This window comes from Squalius cephalus, assembly GCF_949319135.1.
Source record: "Squalius cephalus genome assembly, chromosome: 8".
NCBI classification, from domain to species: domain Eukaryota; kingdom Metazoa; phylum Chordata; class Actinopteri; order Cypriniformes; family Leuciscidae; genus Squalius; species Squalius cephalus.
In genome coordinates, this window is record NC_137129.1 from 30548664 (window position 1) to 30563075 (window position 14412).

General features: G+C 38.1%; 1 protein-coding gene across 5 annotated transcripts in view; it reads right to left on the reverse strand.

Annotated features, from left to right (window-relative positions):
• The window catches only part of pals2b (protein associated with LIN7 2, MAGUK p55 family member b), a 36113-nt gene that overhangs the window by 3521 nt on the left and 18180 nt on the right, over nucleotides 1-14412 (reverse strand). For all 5 annotated transcript variants that reach the window (XM_079879029.1, XM_079879030.1, XM_079879028.1 and 2 more), the window contains 10 exons: nucleotides 13816-13934; nucleotides 13382-13534; nucleotides 11171-11323; nucleotides 10759-10986; nucleotides 8696-8827; nucleotides 8512-8608; nucleotides 2576-2644; nucleotides 1992-2153; nucleotides 1676-1878; nucleotides 814-942 (listed from right to left, as the gene is read on the reverse strand). In XM_079879029.1, coding sequence (XP_079735155.1) covers nucleotides 814-942; nucleotides 1676-1878; nucleotides 1992-2153; nucleotides 2576-2644; nucleotides 8512-8608; nucleotides 8696-8827; nucleotides 10759-10986; nucleotides 11171-11323; nucleotides 13382-13534; nucleotides 13816-13932 — 1443 coding nt within the window. In that variant the 5' untranslated portion in view covers nucleotides 13933-13934. The remainder of the gene's footprint in view (nucleotides 1-813; nucleotides 943-1675; nucleotides 1879-1991; nucleotides 2154-2575; nucleotides 2645-8511; nucleotides 8609-8695; nucleotides 8828-10758; nucleotides 10987-11170; nucleotides 11324-13381; nucleotides 13535-13815; nucleotides 13935-14412) is intronic.

Genomic DNA, 14412 nt, shown 5'->3' on the forward strand with positions numbered 1-14412 from the left:
TATGTTATGACAACAAAATAAGGTTTTATAAGACATTGTACAGTTTTGGCGAAAGTGTTCCATTTTGCAAATGATCTGAGGTGTTGTGTTACTTTGGTGTAGTGCTGTGCTAATTGTGTGAAGGGGTTTGAAAAACCGGGCCCTGTTTTCAAAATTGTGCTTAAGCAATTGAAAAAAACTGTAATATGTTGATCTGCATTTCTTATTATTATCAATGTTGAAGACTATTTTTGTAAAAATCATGATGCGCTTTTTCAGGATTCTTGAAATAGAAATGTTTTGTAACATTACGAAAGTCTTTACTGTCACATTTGATACATTTAATGCATCCTTGCTTAATAAAAGTATTACATTTATTTAAAAACAAATCTTGACTGACACCAAACCTGTGAATAACATATATCCCATGAACATCTCCATCTTATTAAAAAGCAATTTATATCTGCATCTCTTTTGAAACGCAGAAAGATGTAGCACAGCTATGTTTAAATGGAAGAACAATTCAAAAATGTGCTCAGAATCACTCACAAGTAGTTAAAACTGTCATGTTTAAAACTTCCACATGGATAGCATATTGCATGAGGAAGAAGAAACCTGAGGTATCCCACAGTCATAAATGTTGATGTAGCTAGGTAGCACATCTTACCAAACAGGAAATACCAATTCATTTGTGCTGCCTTCATGCCATCATTTGTGAAGAAGCTGAACTAACCCACAACCCAAACACTATGCAAATATAGTGTAAGTAGGTCATCTTGAGAACTAGATCAGAATTTCAGGGAACCAGCCCAGGGAAAGTTGAATAGAACTCACTGTGAGTTGTTTAGTGGTGAGTCCAGCATCAACCACAGCTTTGTGCATGGCCTTCAGTGTGTCGAACTCTGGAGCTGCGATGAACACTACATATGGCATGAACTCTGCCGTTTTTAACACCTTCAGAGCCTGAGGACAGATGATAAAAAACAATTAAAATACAAAGATAAAACAGCCATATCTGTGCATATCAAGGGTTTTGATTACACAATGGTTTATACCCAAAGCCTCTGATGTGTCTTCCCAGTAAATTATTATTATTATTATTATTTTAAAACTCATGATGAAAGGTGCACAAAAAGTAATGAATTCCTAAACAGCTGAAACAACAGCATGAGCCTCTCTGCTTCCTAAACTGTAGAACCTGTGTGTTTATTTGATGGTTGACATATACGCAACGTAACAAGGTCAGTCTCTCTGGAAAGAGCTTGTGGTATGTTTATTAAGAGCTCGTGGTAGGTTGTTTATTAACTCGTTTAGCTGTCAAATCGGTCCAAGCTCATGTGACCTCCACATGGCAGCCATAATGAGGAGTCTACGGCCCAAGTGGAACAATTAAGTGTGTGTGTGTGTGTGTGTGTGTGTGTGTGTGTGTGTGTGTTGCAAAGCTAAATTTTCAGCAGTCATTACTCCAGTCTTCAGTGTCACGTGATCTTTCAGAAATCATTCTAATATGCTGAATTGTTGCTCAAGAAACATTTCCTATGATCATCAATGTGGGGAAAAAGTTACTGAAAGAAAGAAAGTTACAGTATTTTTCATATATTCATTAATCGGAACTAGCCTAAATTACATAATATAATATCTGTGAACCTCTCTGACTTTGAGAGATGTTGAGAGAGAAGCATGTCAAGACACTCGCCTGAGGATTGACGTCCAGGATACATGTACGGCCTGTGTTCACCACCTCATGGATGGAGTCGATTTTAGTACCGTAGAGGTTGCCGTCGTACTCTCCGTGTTCCAAGTACCGGCCCGCCTTGATGTCGTTCTCCATCTCTAGACGTGATACAAATCTATACGACTGACCATCTCGCTCGTCATCGCGAGGCCGCCGAGACGTATCTGAGATATTGAGACAGAACAAAGAAATGGGTAATCATATGGACAAGAAAATGCATTGATATTTGAATGTTTTATGTATATTTTCTAGGTAGGATTATTCCTTAGCCACTCACGCGGTACAGTGGTCCCAAAACGGGTGGGATGTAGTACAACTAGTCTGTTTTTCAGGCTACGACGCCCCACTCCTTGCGCTCCAATCAGAATGAGGGTTTTCCTCTGAAATGGTGGCATATGTGCCACTTCCTCATAGATCTGAAGCTCGTGACGATCAAAATCTGCAACATAACCATACAGGAGAGGAAGCACAATGGATCAACCAGATTTATTAGAATAAAGGATGCATACATATTTTAAGTCAAAAAGCAATAAGAGACATATTTTGAAATTATATTAAAGTAGGGTCATATTGTACTTACTTATAAATTAGTAATTTAGTATTTTATTTTTAATATATATTTATATATACTGTATATATATATATATTTCAGAATATTATTATTAAATATATATTTTAAATATATATTAAATTTAATATAATATAAAAAATATATATAAAAATATATAATATATGTTTGTTCTCCAAGTATCTAATTTTATATAAAAATTCTATTTGATTATGTCAAGATAAAGCTCTTTCTGATTTCAATTTTGATTGTTACACAATTTTATAACATTTTTATATAACCACATATTTTACCTGCATTTTTGGCAGTGAGGTACATCATCTTCTTCTTCTTTTTACCAGTAATTGTTCCACATAGGATTCCTAAGAAAAAAAATAGAAAAAGAGGATATATAGATATATACAAACTTTTTAGAGTGGCGTACCCCTTGAGGCATTCAACTTTTCTATTAAAGGGTTAGTTCACCCAAAAATGAAAATTATGTCAGTAATTACTTAGTAATTACTTAATTACTCACGCATGCGTCGTGGCTCTCGTGACAGAGGCCCACACAGAAGAAAATGAATAGTTGAATAAAGTCATTATTTTTGTGTGTTTTTTTTGCGCACAGAAAGTATTCTCGTCGCTTGATAAACTTAAGGTTGAGCCACTGTAGTCACATGGACTATTTTAACAATGTTTTTACTAACTTTTCTGGACCAACAGAATGAAATTGCCTAGAAGCCTATGAAAGAGTCAGACAGCTCTCAGATTTCATCAAAAATATCTTAACCCTTTCACGCATAGTGGTCACTACAGTGGACAGCTATTAAAAAAGCATTTTCTTGAATTTGCATGGGTTTTTATGGCAAAGTTGCACATCAGCCTCTTCATTGGACCCTGGTGCATCATCCTATAAATTGCAACCAAGTGGCAAGCCGTTGTGTTTAGATTTTTTCCCCCTCCAAACCAAGATGGCCAAGGGTCAGTCAGACATGCCAAGTTGCTCCAGAATATCCACCCATTCCTTCTATCCTAGGAGACTCTTGTAGGTAAAAAAAATATTGCAGCATCAAGCAATATCTAATGAGTCATATCACAGTAAAATTTTCCAAGTTTTGATTTTAGATTGAGAGAAAACTCTGATTAATCACATGTCCACTGTAGTGGACGTCATGCATCAACTGCTATATTTCAGCTACAATTCATAATTATAATGTGAATATTGTTTTTGAAATTTAAAACTTAAAAACTTAATATGCATTGACTTTTTCTACTGTAAATAAATGTATTTGTATTATTAGAATGTAATTTTCATTGACATCAAAAAAAGTCATGATTACATAATGTATGACACTTGTAATGCATTACTTTACTTGTTAGATCAAAAAGTAATCTGATTTCATAATGCACGTTATTGTAATGCGTTTCCTTACTCATAACATCAAAAAGTAATCTGATTACGTAATGCATGTTACTTTTAATGCGTTTCTTTACTCATAACATCAAAAAGTAATCTGATTACATAATGCATGCTACTTGTAATGCTTTTCCTTCCTCATAACATCAGAAAGTAATCTGATTATGTAATGTGCGTTATTGTAATGCGTTTCTTTACTCATAACATCAAAAAGTAATCTGATTACGTAATGCATGTTACTTGTAATATGTTTCTTTACTCGTTACATCAAAAAGTAATCTGATTAGGTAATGCACATTACTTGTAGTTAATTACTTGTTAGATCAAAAAGTAATCTGATTAGGTAATGCATGTTACTTGTAACACATTACTTTACTTGTAACATCAAAAAAGTAATCTGAATGGGTTATGCATGTTACTTGTAATGCAATAATAATACTTGTAATAAATAATGTAATGAGATAATGTTTTAAATTAAAAAGTTCAACAGAGAAATATGAAATGATGGTAAAAACTAAGTGATACTTTTAGGGGCTGTTTACACGACAGTAAAAACGTAAAACTTTTTGTGCGTTTTGGCCATTCATTTACACAACAGCAGCATTTTAGGTGCCTGAAAATGCAAACTTTTGAAAACGGGTGTCAAAGTGCACGTTTTTGAAAATGGTCTCTGTGTAAACAACGAAAACAATAATGTCGTGAACATGCGTTTTCTGTGTTCAATATAGTGTTTCATCGTCATCTAATGGCCTGGCTGGCAGCAGAATACAGCGTTTTTAGTCGTTTTCACAGATTCATTAGCCTGGCAAGCCAGACCTACATCAAGATGCTGAACTCCCCATAACTGACCATTATCTTATCTCATTTTCAGTGAAACTCACTCTTTCCATCTTTAAAAAACCACGTTTTATTTCATTTCGGAATATAAAGAATATTAATCCTGCCACTCTCACTTCAAGTTTCCACTCCTTCTGCCCCCCCGACACTCATAATCTATCCTCCCCCGATGATCTGGTTTCTCATTACAACACTGGACTCCATAATATTCTTAATTCCCTTGCTCCGTTAAAAACCAGATCTGTTTCATTTTCCGTCTCTGCCCCCTGGTTCACCACCGATCTTCGTCTCATGAAAGCCAAAGGTCGGCAACTTGAACGTCTCTACAAGAAAACTGGTCTCACTATTCACAAAGAAATGTACAATAATCACATCTTACAATACAAGGACTCCATCGCTTGCACTAAAAGTCACTACTATTCCAGTATAATCACTGCAAATAAAGGAAACTCGAAGTCACTGTTTTCCATTCTTAACAATATCACTCAACCTCAGGACTTTCTCCCCCCTCACCTGTATACAACCAAATTTTGCAACTCCATTATGTCATTTTTCACTGAAAAAATCAAAAATATTCATCAGAACCTTGGACATATCCCTCACCACAGCATTTCAGCCGATTTTCACCCATCCACACATTCATTCTCTTCCTTCCACCTCCCAGCTATCTCTGAAATCACTGAACTGATCAGGAAATCTAAGGCTTCCACTTGCCAACTTGACCCCTTCCCCACACAACTTGTTAAAACTTGTCTCCCATTCCTGGTTCCGCACATTTCTGCTATCATCCACTCCTCTCTCACCACTGGAACTGTTCCAACATCATTCAAAACTGCTTCCATAACTCCAATTTTGAAAAAAGTGGGTGCCAACCCCTCTGACTACAATAACTTCCGTCCAATTTCAAATTTACCATTCATTTCCAAAATCCTTGAAAAAACAGTTGCCTCTCAACTCCATTCTCATTTATCCCAAAATAACCTGTATGAACAGTTCCAGTCTGGTTTCCATCCACTTCACAGCACTGAAACAGCACTTATCAAAATCACCAATGACCTCCTTATGGCAGCTGATTCTGGACTCCTTACCATTCTCATTCTCCTCGACCTAAGTTCAGCTTTTGATACCATCTGTCACACCACCCTCCTCAACAGGTTATCTGCCATTGGTATCACTCACACTCCATTAGACTGGTTCACTTCCTATCTCTCTGGCCGCACTCAGTTCATTCAATTTAAATCTTTTAAATCCAGTCCCTTCAATGTCACTTCAGGTGTTCCCCAGGGCTCTGTCCTGGGGCCCTTGCTTTTTATCATTTACCTCCTTCCCCTGGGTAGTATTTTCCGTCAATTTAACATTCACTTCCACTGTTATGCTGATGACACCCAGCTCTACCTTTCAACCAAACCCTCATCCACTCTCCCACCCACCTCCCTTACTGACTGCATCTCAGAAATAAAAAATTGGTTTACACAGAACTTCCTCAAATTAAATAGTAATAAAACTGAGGTTCTCCTCATTGGCTCTAAATCTACTTTATCCAAAACCAACAGTCTTTCTCTCACTATTGATAGTTCCTCCGTTTCACCCTCCCCCCAGGTTAAGAGTCTGGGTGTCATCCTTGACAGCACATTATCTTTTCAATCTCACATCAATAACATTACCCGGTCTGCCTACTTTCACCTAAGAAACATTAATCGTCTCCGCCCCTCCCTTACCCCCCACACAGCCTCCATCCTTGTCCACAGTCTCGTCACTTCACGTCTAGACTACTGCAACTCTCTTCTTTTCGGTCTCCCTCACAAATCCCTTCATAAACTTCAACTGGTCCAGAATTCAGCTGCCCGCATAATAACACGAACACCAACCATTCACCACATCACCCCTGTTCTCCAACAGCTTCACTGGCTCCCGGTTCAGTTTCGTATCCATTTCAAAGTCCTTTTATTAACATTCAAAGCCATTCACAACCTGTCCCCCCCATACCTGTCCGATCTCCTCCAGGTTCCAACCACCTCACGCTCACTCAGGTCATCCTCCTCCATACACCTCTCTGTCCCCCGTGCCCGTCTTACCACTATGGGGAGCAGAGCTTTTAGCCGATCTGCTCCCCGACTCTGGAACGCACTACCATCACAACTCAGAAACATTGATTCATTTTCTCACTTTAAACTTCAACTTAAAACACATCTGTTTAAAACTGCCTATCATATCTAATGTATTGTAACATGCTCTGCCTCTTTTAATTGTTCTTAATATTGTTTTATTCTCTATTTTCTTTTTATTCTGCGCTGTTTTAAATGTATTATGTATCTTTGTACGGTGTCCTTGAGTGCCGAGAAAGGCGCCTTTAAATAAAATGTATTATTATTATTATTATTAAGATGTTAGGTCTGGCAACTCACCATAGACACAGCTCAATCCGAGGGGTGGGATAAACGGCTGTCTTTCAAATTCCCTCTGCACGCAATAGGACAGCGCTTCAACCAACCAGAGCGTTTTCCCAACAGCGGAGCTAACGTTAGTTGATAGATTCAACTTTTGAATCTGGCCGGCAAAACTATGAACACATCTTCCTTTTTTAAGAATGACTTAAGTGCCGCTCTTTGCTCTTTTCTCAAAGAAAAATTTAACTCCAAGTCCTCCAGAGTCGTGGCCAAAGCCGATTTGAAAGACTGTTCACCAGAAGCAGCAACTCTTCTTTGTTTTCAAGTAGCAGGGAACCCTCGCAACTCTGTCGTCATTATGTTAAGCCCGCCCCGCCTACTCTATACACGATGTGATTGGCCTGACCCAATTTAGGCTTTTACAGCTCCGAAAGTCAACGGAGAGTTGCTAGACTACCCTGGCTGCAAAATACATTTTGCTGCCGCTAGGGTTCGTCTAGATTTCTAGGCTACGGATTCATGTGAATGGGGATCGTTTTGACAATGGTGTCCGCGGAAAACTCAAAGCATCAAAACTTCAAGCATATCGTTGGTGTATAAACGTACCCTAAAATATCAAACTAAAACCGCCAGTAGGTGACGGCAATTCACTGTCTTAATGAGTGAGTCATTGAGTCGTTCATTCAATAATGAAGAAAATGGATGTATGTATTTATGAATGGGTCATTGAATCATTGACTCTCCCGATTCTTTCAAAGTCGCAGATTCTTTCACTAACGAAAATCCGCTGTGTGTTGCTTGGAGAAACATATCAGTTCTGCTGTGGCTTCGTTTGAATTATTATTTCATTCCAAAATAGAGAACTCAATATTGACAATACTGCGTCTAAAATGTACATCACTTAATATTATCTTTTTGTTTGTTGAACTGTTGTAGGCCTATAAAATCAATCTCATATTTGCAATCATGTAGATATTTAGGAAAAATGCATTTTTGCTCATATTTTATATTATATGCAAAAGTTTGTGTCTATATTTGTTCTTCAAGCTAGTAAGTGCTAAAACCCTACTTTTACAAAGGTACATTATAGAGAACGGTAGTAATGTAGCGTGATTTGCACAATACTTGTGTGGATGCAGTCAGTTTTGACTGCAAAAGATGAGCTAATTTGATTGCATGTCATATTTGACCTTTCACGACCCCAACATATTCCTGTTTTTACACTGTTAGAAATACATGCTCGGTTTTAATGTTACTTTAAAGTGGGGTAGAATTAAATGAACGGAAAACTCAGCATTTTGTTTGCGTACCCCCTCTATCACCTCACGTATCCCCAGTTTGGGAACCACTGATGTAATGTAACGTAATTGTCCACTAGATGGCATTAAGTTTGTATTTTCTGTAGGCTTGTGGCACTGTTATAACATACATGGACAAATTTGTGTGTATCCCGTACAAAAAAATGTGCCATAGTTTTCACCAAGATACTTGTTAATACTGCAAAAGCATAATACATTTATATGGCATGTCTTTCAAACAGTGTTTCAGAATATTTCTGCCATTTTGTTGAATGTTTTGGCAACAGTAGTGTGTTTAAGTGTATCACCTGCTCCATCAAGGTCTTTAGGAACAAATGCTTTCCTCTTTTCTTCCAAAAACTGGCTGGGAATCAGCCCTGTACCTCCTTCCACCACATGGCATGCCTGTCAGTCAAAACAATATTGTCAGTAAAATACAACAACCGACCAATGCAAATGAGTCAAAATAGGTCAAACCACCATAATCCATACCTGCCACCAGTTTGGGTCTTCTCGGTTGACAATTTGCAGGATATCACCCCTTTTGAAAGCAAGTCCCGCCTCTCTGCATGGAATTAGATTGTCATTGGCTGGGTTGTAGTCAAAATGTGGCTGCACGTACACCTGAGAGAAATAAAACAGGTGCGATTAATCCAAACACTAACCAGAACTCAGCATGATTTTTATATTCACGTTTAACAATCAGCAAATGATTTCTGAGAAAGTTTCACACTCTCTGTCTGTCAGAAAAGATTGACTTCGACTCTCGGCTGTTCGCATTCCATGGTAAATAATATTAATATTAACATTAAAAGAAAATGGCAAATAATAATATTAATAATAATAATAAAAGTAATTAAATTTCATGTTCATTTTTCACACTTGTTACCATTAGTACAACAAAATGAGGAGCAAAGGATGTGCATTATGTGTGTAAATGATGTTTTTTGTATTTTTCATTATTGTACTGCAACAGAGAAGGAAATGAGACTTTGTCAATTCAGCTAAATAAGAAAAGCATAATTAAATTAAAACTTATGACCAATACATATTTATTTCAACTAAGCGGTTGAGGTGTTGCTGGTTAGCATTGCCCTGTTACATGGGAGCAAAAAATGTTATTTTCCATCCAGCCATTAAAAAATGTCAGTTTATTCTGAAAAAAAGAAATAATAATAATTCCAAGCAACGTTTAAATCTTAAATATATTTAGTGTATTAATGTAAGGCCTGGTTTCACAGACATGGCTTAGATTAAGCCAGGAGTAGGCCTTAGTTTAATTAGGACATCTAAATAAGTAGCTTTAATAAATGTGCCTTAGAAAAAAAAACCTTACTGGTGTGTATCTTTAGACAAAACAATGGCAGTGACATATTTTAAGATATGTCAGTGCAAGTTACTTTCAGTTAAAACAGCTCAAACATGCATTTTAGTCCAGGACTAAGCTTAAACCCTGTCTGTGAAACCGAGGGTAGATGTTTTAAACATAATCTTGTAAAAATACAATCTTTTTAACATGACTTGAAAGCAGCATTATTAAAGATAATCTACCCGTAACCTTACACACACAAACTCGTATTTGATCAGACATCATGATCCGACAAGTATAACGACTAAATTTCCATGGCAGATCTCCTGGATTTTAACAGATTGAGGAGGAGGGGATGATATAATATTTAAATGGAAAATGAAAAGAATCCTTATTTTGTCACCAACTGTCTCTGACTTTCAGATATTGAATCACAATAACAAAATTATTTATGTAATAAGCAGATTCCCTTTCTCAAAGAAAAATCCATAAATACATTATGCGAACACAGAGAGAGATTTGTGATACAGAGAAAATACCAGGAGCCATGTAATGAGATTGAATTTTGCGAGTGTGCGTGTCTTGCCCCAGATAGCATGTGGAGTGTTATTAATAGGGCTCTCAGGGATCTTTTTTACTACAAAGCATCATGGGATTTCACAAATGACCAAATGCAACCCCAAGAATGGATGTCTAATGTGCCTACATGCACATAACTCCACATGTATGCATTTTATATTTCATGAAAGGAGATGCCCTGAAACGAATACTGGAGGATGTGAACTGCATGAATAAAAGCTAGTTTGATTTTGTATATTCAGTGTCTACATATGCGGTTGTATTTACAGTATTGTTCAAAAGTTTGGATTTTGGATTTTTTTAAAGAAATTAATGCTGAACTTTTCAAATTGACAGTAAATGTCCACTTATAATGTTATGAAATATTTCTATTTCAAATAAATGATGTCCACAAGATCAAAGAATCCATTCACGGTTTCAAAACTGTAAATTCAGATTCAATAACAGGAATAATACATTTAAAATATATTAAAATAGAAAACAGTCTTCACAATATTACTGTTTTACTGCATTTTTGATGAAATAAATGTTGCCTTGGTCATAAGAGACTAAATTCTTAACAACCCCACATTTTTACATTTTTTGACAGTAATGTTTATGGATATTATTGTGTGTGCGTGTGTGTGTGCGTGTGCGTGTGTGTGTGTGTGTGTGTGTGTGTGTGTACCTGTGGTGGCGCCGGAGCATCTCTGTAGCTGGGCAGTATTTTCAGCGTTATTCCTCCACTACATTCTTTGAGCATCTCCTGGAGCTCAGTGGGATTATTGCCAACGTCCTTCCCATTCACCTCCTTTATGATGTCACCCACGTGCAGCAGCCCCTGCCTGTCAATCAGCCCTCCGTGGAGGATGCGGGCGATTACCAAGTCACCCTTGTCCATTCGGAAAGTCACACCCTGGGCAAAACGATAGCATGAGTAATGACAGGCACATATATATATATATAATGAGACGCTTTTGCCCAGTTGGATCATCTGCGTATTGGACTGGATATTGACTGAAAATGTGACTGGATGAGATTTTAAAATTGTTAATTAAACTTGTGGCCATATACAAATCTATATAATCTAAAAAACACACCAAAGGTTCTCCTGCTTTCTTGCGGATGCCAATCATCCTGACCGCATCAGCCTGCATAAGAGCGTTGTTTACTGCTGCATCATTGATCACTTCATGAGGGGCTGGGGCTTCATAGCACTTAGACGCCACCATATCATGGGCCTCCAAAAGAGACTGAAATAAAAGAGAGAATGTGAGAACAAAATACTGTAGAAAAATGAGAAAATATATATTTAAAAAAATGGAAGAAAAAAATTAGAAGGTACAAGGCACGAGATGAGAAAAAAGAGAGGCTTCAAAATGAGACGACACGAGATCAGAAGAGAAGGGACGAATTGAAGGTGAGACAAGAAGAGAAGAGAAGAGAAGAGAAGAGAAGAGAAGAGAAGAGAAGAGAAGAGAAGAGAAGAGAAGAGAAGAGAAGAGAAGAGAAGAGAAGAGAAGAGAAGAGAAGAGAAGAGAAGAGATGAGACAAGATAAGAAGGTACAAGAAGGGAAGGCATGAGATGAAATGAAACGAGAGGAGAGGGTACAAGATAAAATGAGACAAGAAGAGAAGGAATGAGATTAAATGAAATGAGTAGAGAAGGTATGAGATGAAATGAGATAAGAAGGTACGAGAAGAGACAAGAAGACAAGGTATGCGATGAGACAAGAACAGAAGACACGAGAAGAGACAGAGGAGGTACGAGATGAGATAAAATGAAAAGAGAGGGTACGAGATGAGAGAAGTAGACAAGGTACAAGATCAAACCAGAGGAGAATGGACAAGATGAGATGAGACAAAAAGAAAGACATGAGGTGAAACGAGAAGAGAACTTACAAGATGATACGAGAAGAGAGGAGAAGGTGTGAGCTGAGACAAGAAGAGAAGGCATGAGATAAGATTAAATGAGAAAAGAAGGTATGAGGAGAGACAGAGAAGGAACGAGATGAGATAAAATGAAAAGAGAGGGTACGAGATGAGATAAGTAGAGAAGGTACAAATAGTGGTGGATGTGATTTCTTGCTATATATATATATATATATATATATATATATATATATATATAATTAGATTAGATGGTAGGAAGAACAAAAGGCATGAGATGAGATGAAACGAGAGGAGAGCTCACGAGATGAGATAAGAGGAGAAGGCATGAGATGATATGAGAAGAGATGGTTTGAGATGAGATGAGACAAGAAGAGAGGGTACGAGAAGAGAAGGCATGAGATGAGATGAAACGAGAAGAGAGGATACCAGATGTGATGAGACAAGAGGAGAAGGCATGAGATGAAAGAGAAGAGATGATATGAGATGATGGACCCTATCTTGCACCCAGCGCAATTGACTTTGTACACTGACGCATGTATCATTCCTATTTTGCACCCGACACATAGCGGACTTTTCCCTCCACAGACGCACGTCGGTAAATTAGGGAATGAACTTGCGGTCCCAGGGGCGGTTCAGCGAAAAGAGGAGGCGTGTTCCGCCGCAAACGTTCCCTGGTGCTATTTTGCAGTTCCAGAAAACAATTCTGCCACAGACCAGGAAAAACCTAGTCTAAAGTCAGTGGCGCGTTATTCAGACGCTATTTTAAGGGCGCATGCTTGGTCATAATGTAGCGTGTGCACAACGGGCATACACCTTGCTTCTCTCATCTGCACACAGACGCAGCAGTTGCCATTTTTGCAAACCATACATAATTACAAGGAAAAATATTCCGCACGAGGGAAATCATTGTGGTGTCCATGAAGATTTGAAAAAATAGTCATAAATCTAGCTTACACATTTACCCAAATTATTATACGCCTGTTTAACCGAAGCTTATCTGGGTGGGTTTCTCCCATCCCCATACAATGTCACTTCTCTGTCTTTTACGGCCCTGACGAGAACGTCGGTCTCCTCGGCTGTGAACCGCTCCTGGCGTGCGCCTGGCAAATCCGCCGTTATAATAGCAATCCGCCATGGAACAAGCGCGCCTGCTTTTAAAGGAAATGTGAGATGACGCTCTGATTGGTTTATTTCACGTTACGCCCAAACCACACCTATGAGTAATGTAACTACTTCAGACCAACCCATTTTAGATTTGCGTCGGGCGCAAGAGTCAAGAGTCAAACTTGCGTTTCGCGTTTGATACTTGCGTTTCAGATCGTTAAAATAGGGCCCGAGATGAGAAAAGAAGGTATGAGTTTAGATGAAACAAGACGAGAAGGTACAATATAAAACGAGATAAGGTACAAATATTGTACCTGAAAATGGGGCTCCTGCAGGATTTTGGAGAGCTCTGCAACACTGTCATCTCTTACACTCAGCCCGCTGATGTCACCCAGAATCTCAGTCACAAGCTCAACATTATTCTCCTGCACAGCCTCCAACTTCACGTCCTCCAAACGTTCATGAGCCTGAACACAAACATCTCATCAATCCATGAACTGATATTTCTGACAGTATCTAGTTGCTCCTCTCTGTGTATTTATCACAAATTGAATGGCATGACACATTTTGATCTGACAAATCGGCATGACTTTCTTAAGGTGTCGATCATGAGTGTGATTTCAGACACGTGTTTAATATCCAATAATTATTCATATCATTCAGTTACAAATTAAATTTGTTTTCAGATTAACCTTATTAGCAATGCAAATCAGCTAGAGCAAAGCCTGGGCAGCTGAGTGTACTTTACCTTGGCCAGAGAGCGGACGATAGGACTCTCCATGATGCCTTTGAGGAAGATGAGGTCAATGTCTTTAGCCCCAGTGGTGGAGGGCAACTCGCCCAGGTTCTCCAACACCTGCTGCATAGCTGCACGCATACAGAAAGAAAGCTGTTACGACACAAGAAACACTCCTTTTGCAACACTACAAGTAAAACACACCAGGGTCAGAGAACAGGACAAATGTTTCATCTGTAAAATAAAACAAACTTCACATTACAATATCAGATGGCTGAAATATAACACCCCCTTACACAATACTATCATCTCCTTATTGTACGTGTTTAGCTATTCTTTTGTCTTCAGTGTTCATTTGATCCACTGAGGTTTTACTTGATCTTAGTGCTAGGTTCGACACTATACAGAAGATCATGACATGTGCTCTTAGATCGACTACAAAATTACACTGGTACTCAGGGACAGACATTAATGTGGTTTAGATCGTACCTAACAGACCATTGGCATTTTGTTTATTTAAACAGGGAATCATCTAAATTAACTTCAGTAAATGATGGAGTGCTGCAAGGATCTGTGTTAGGCCCTCTGCTATTTTCAATATACATGCTG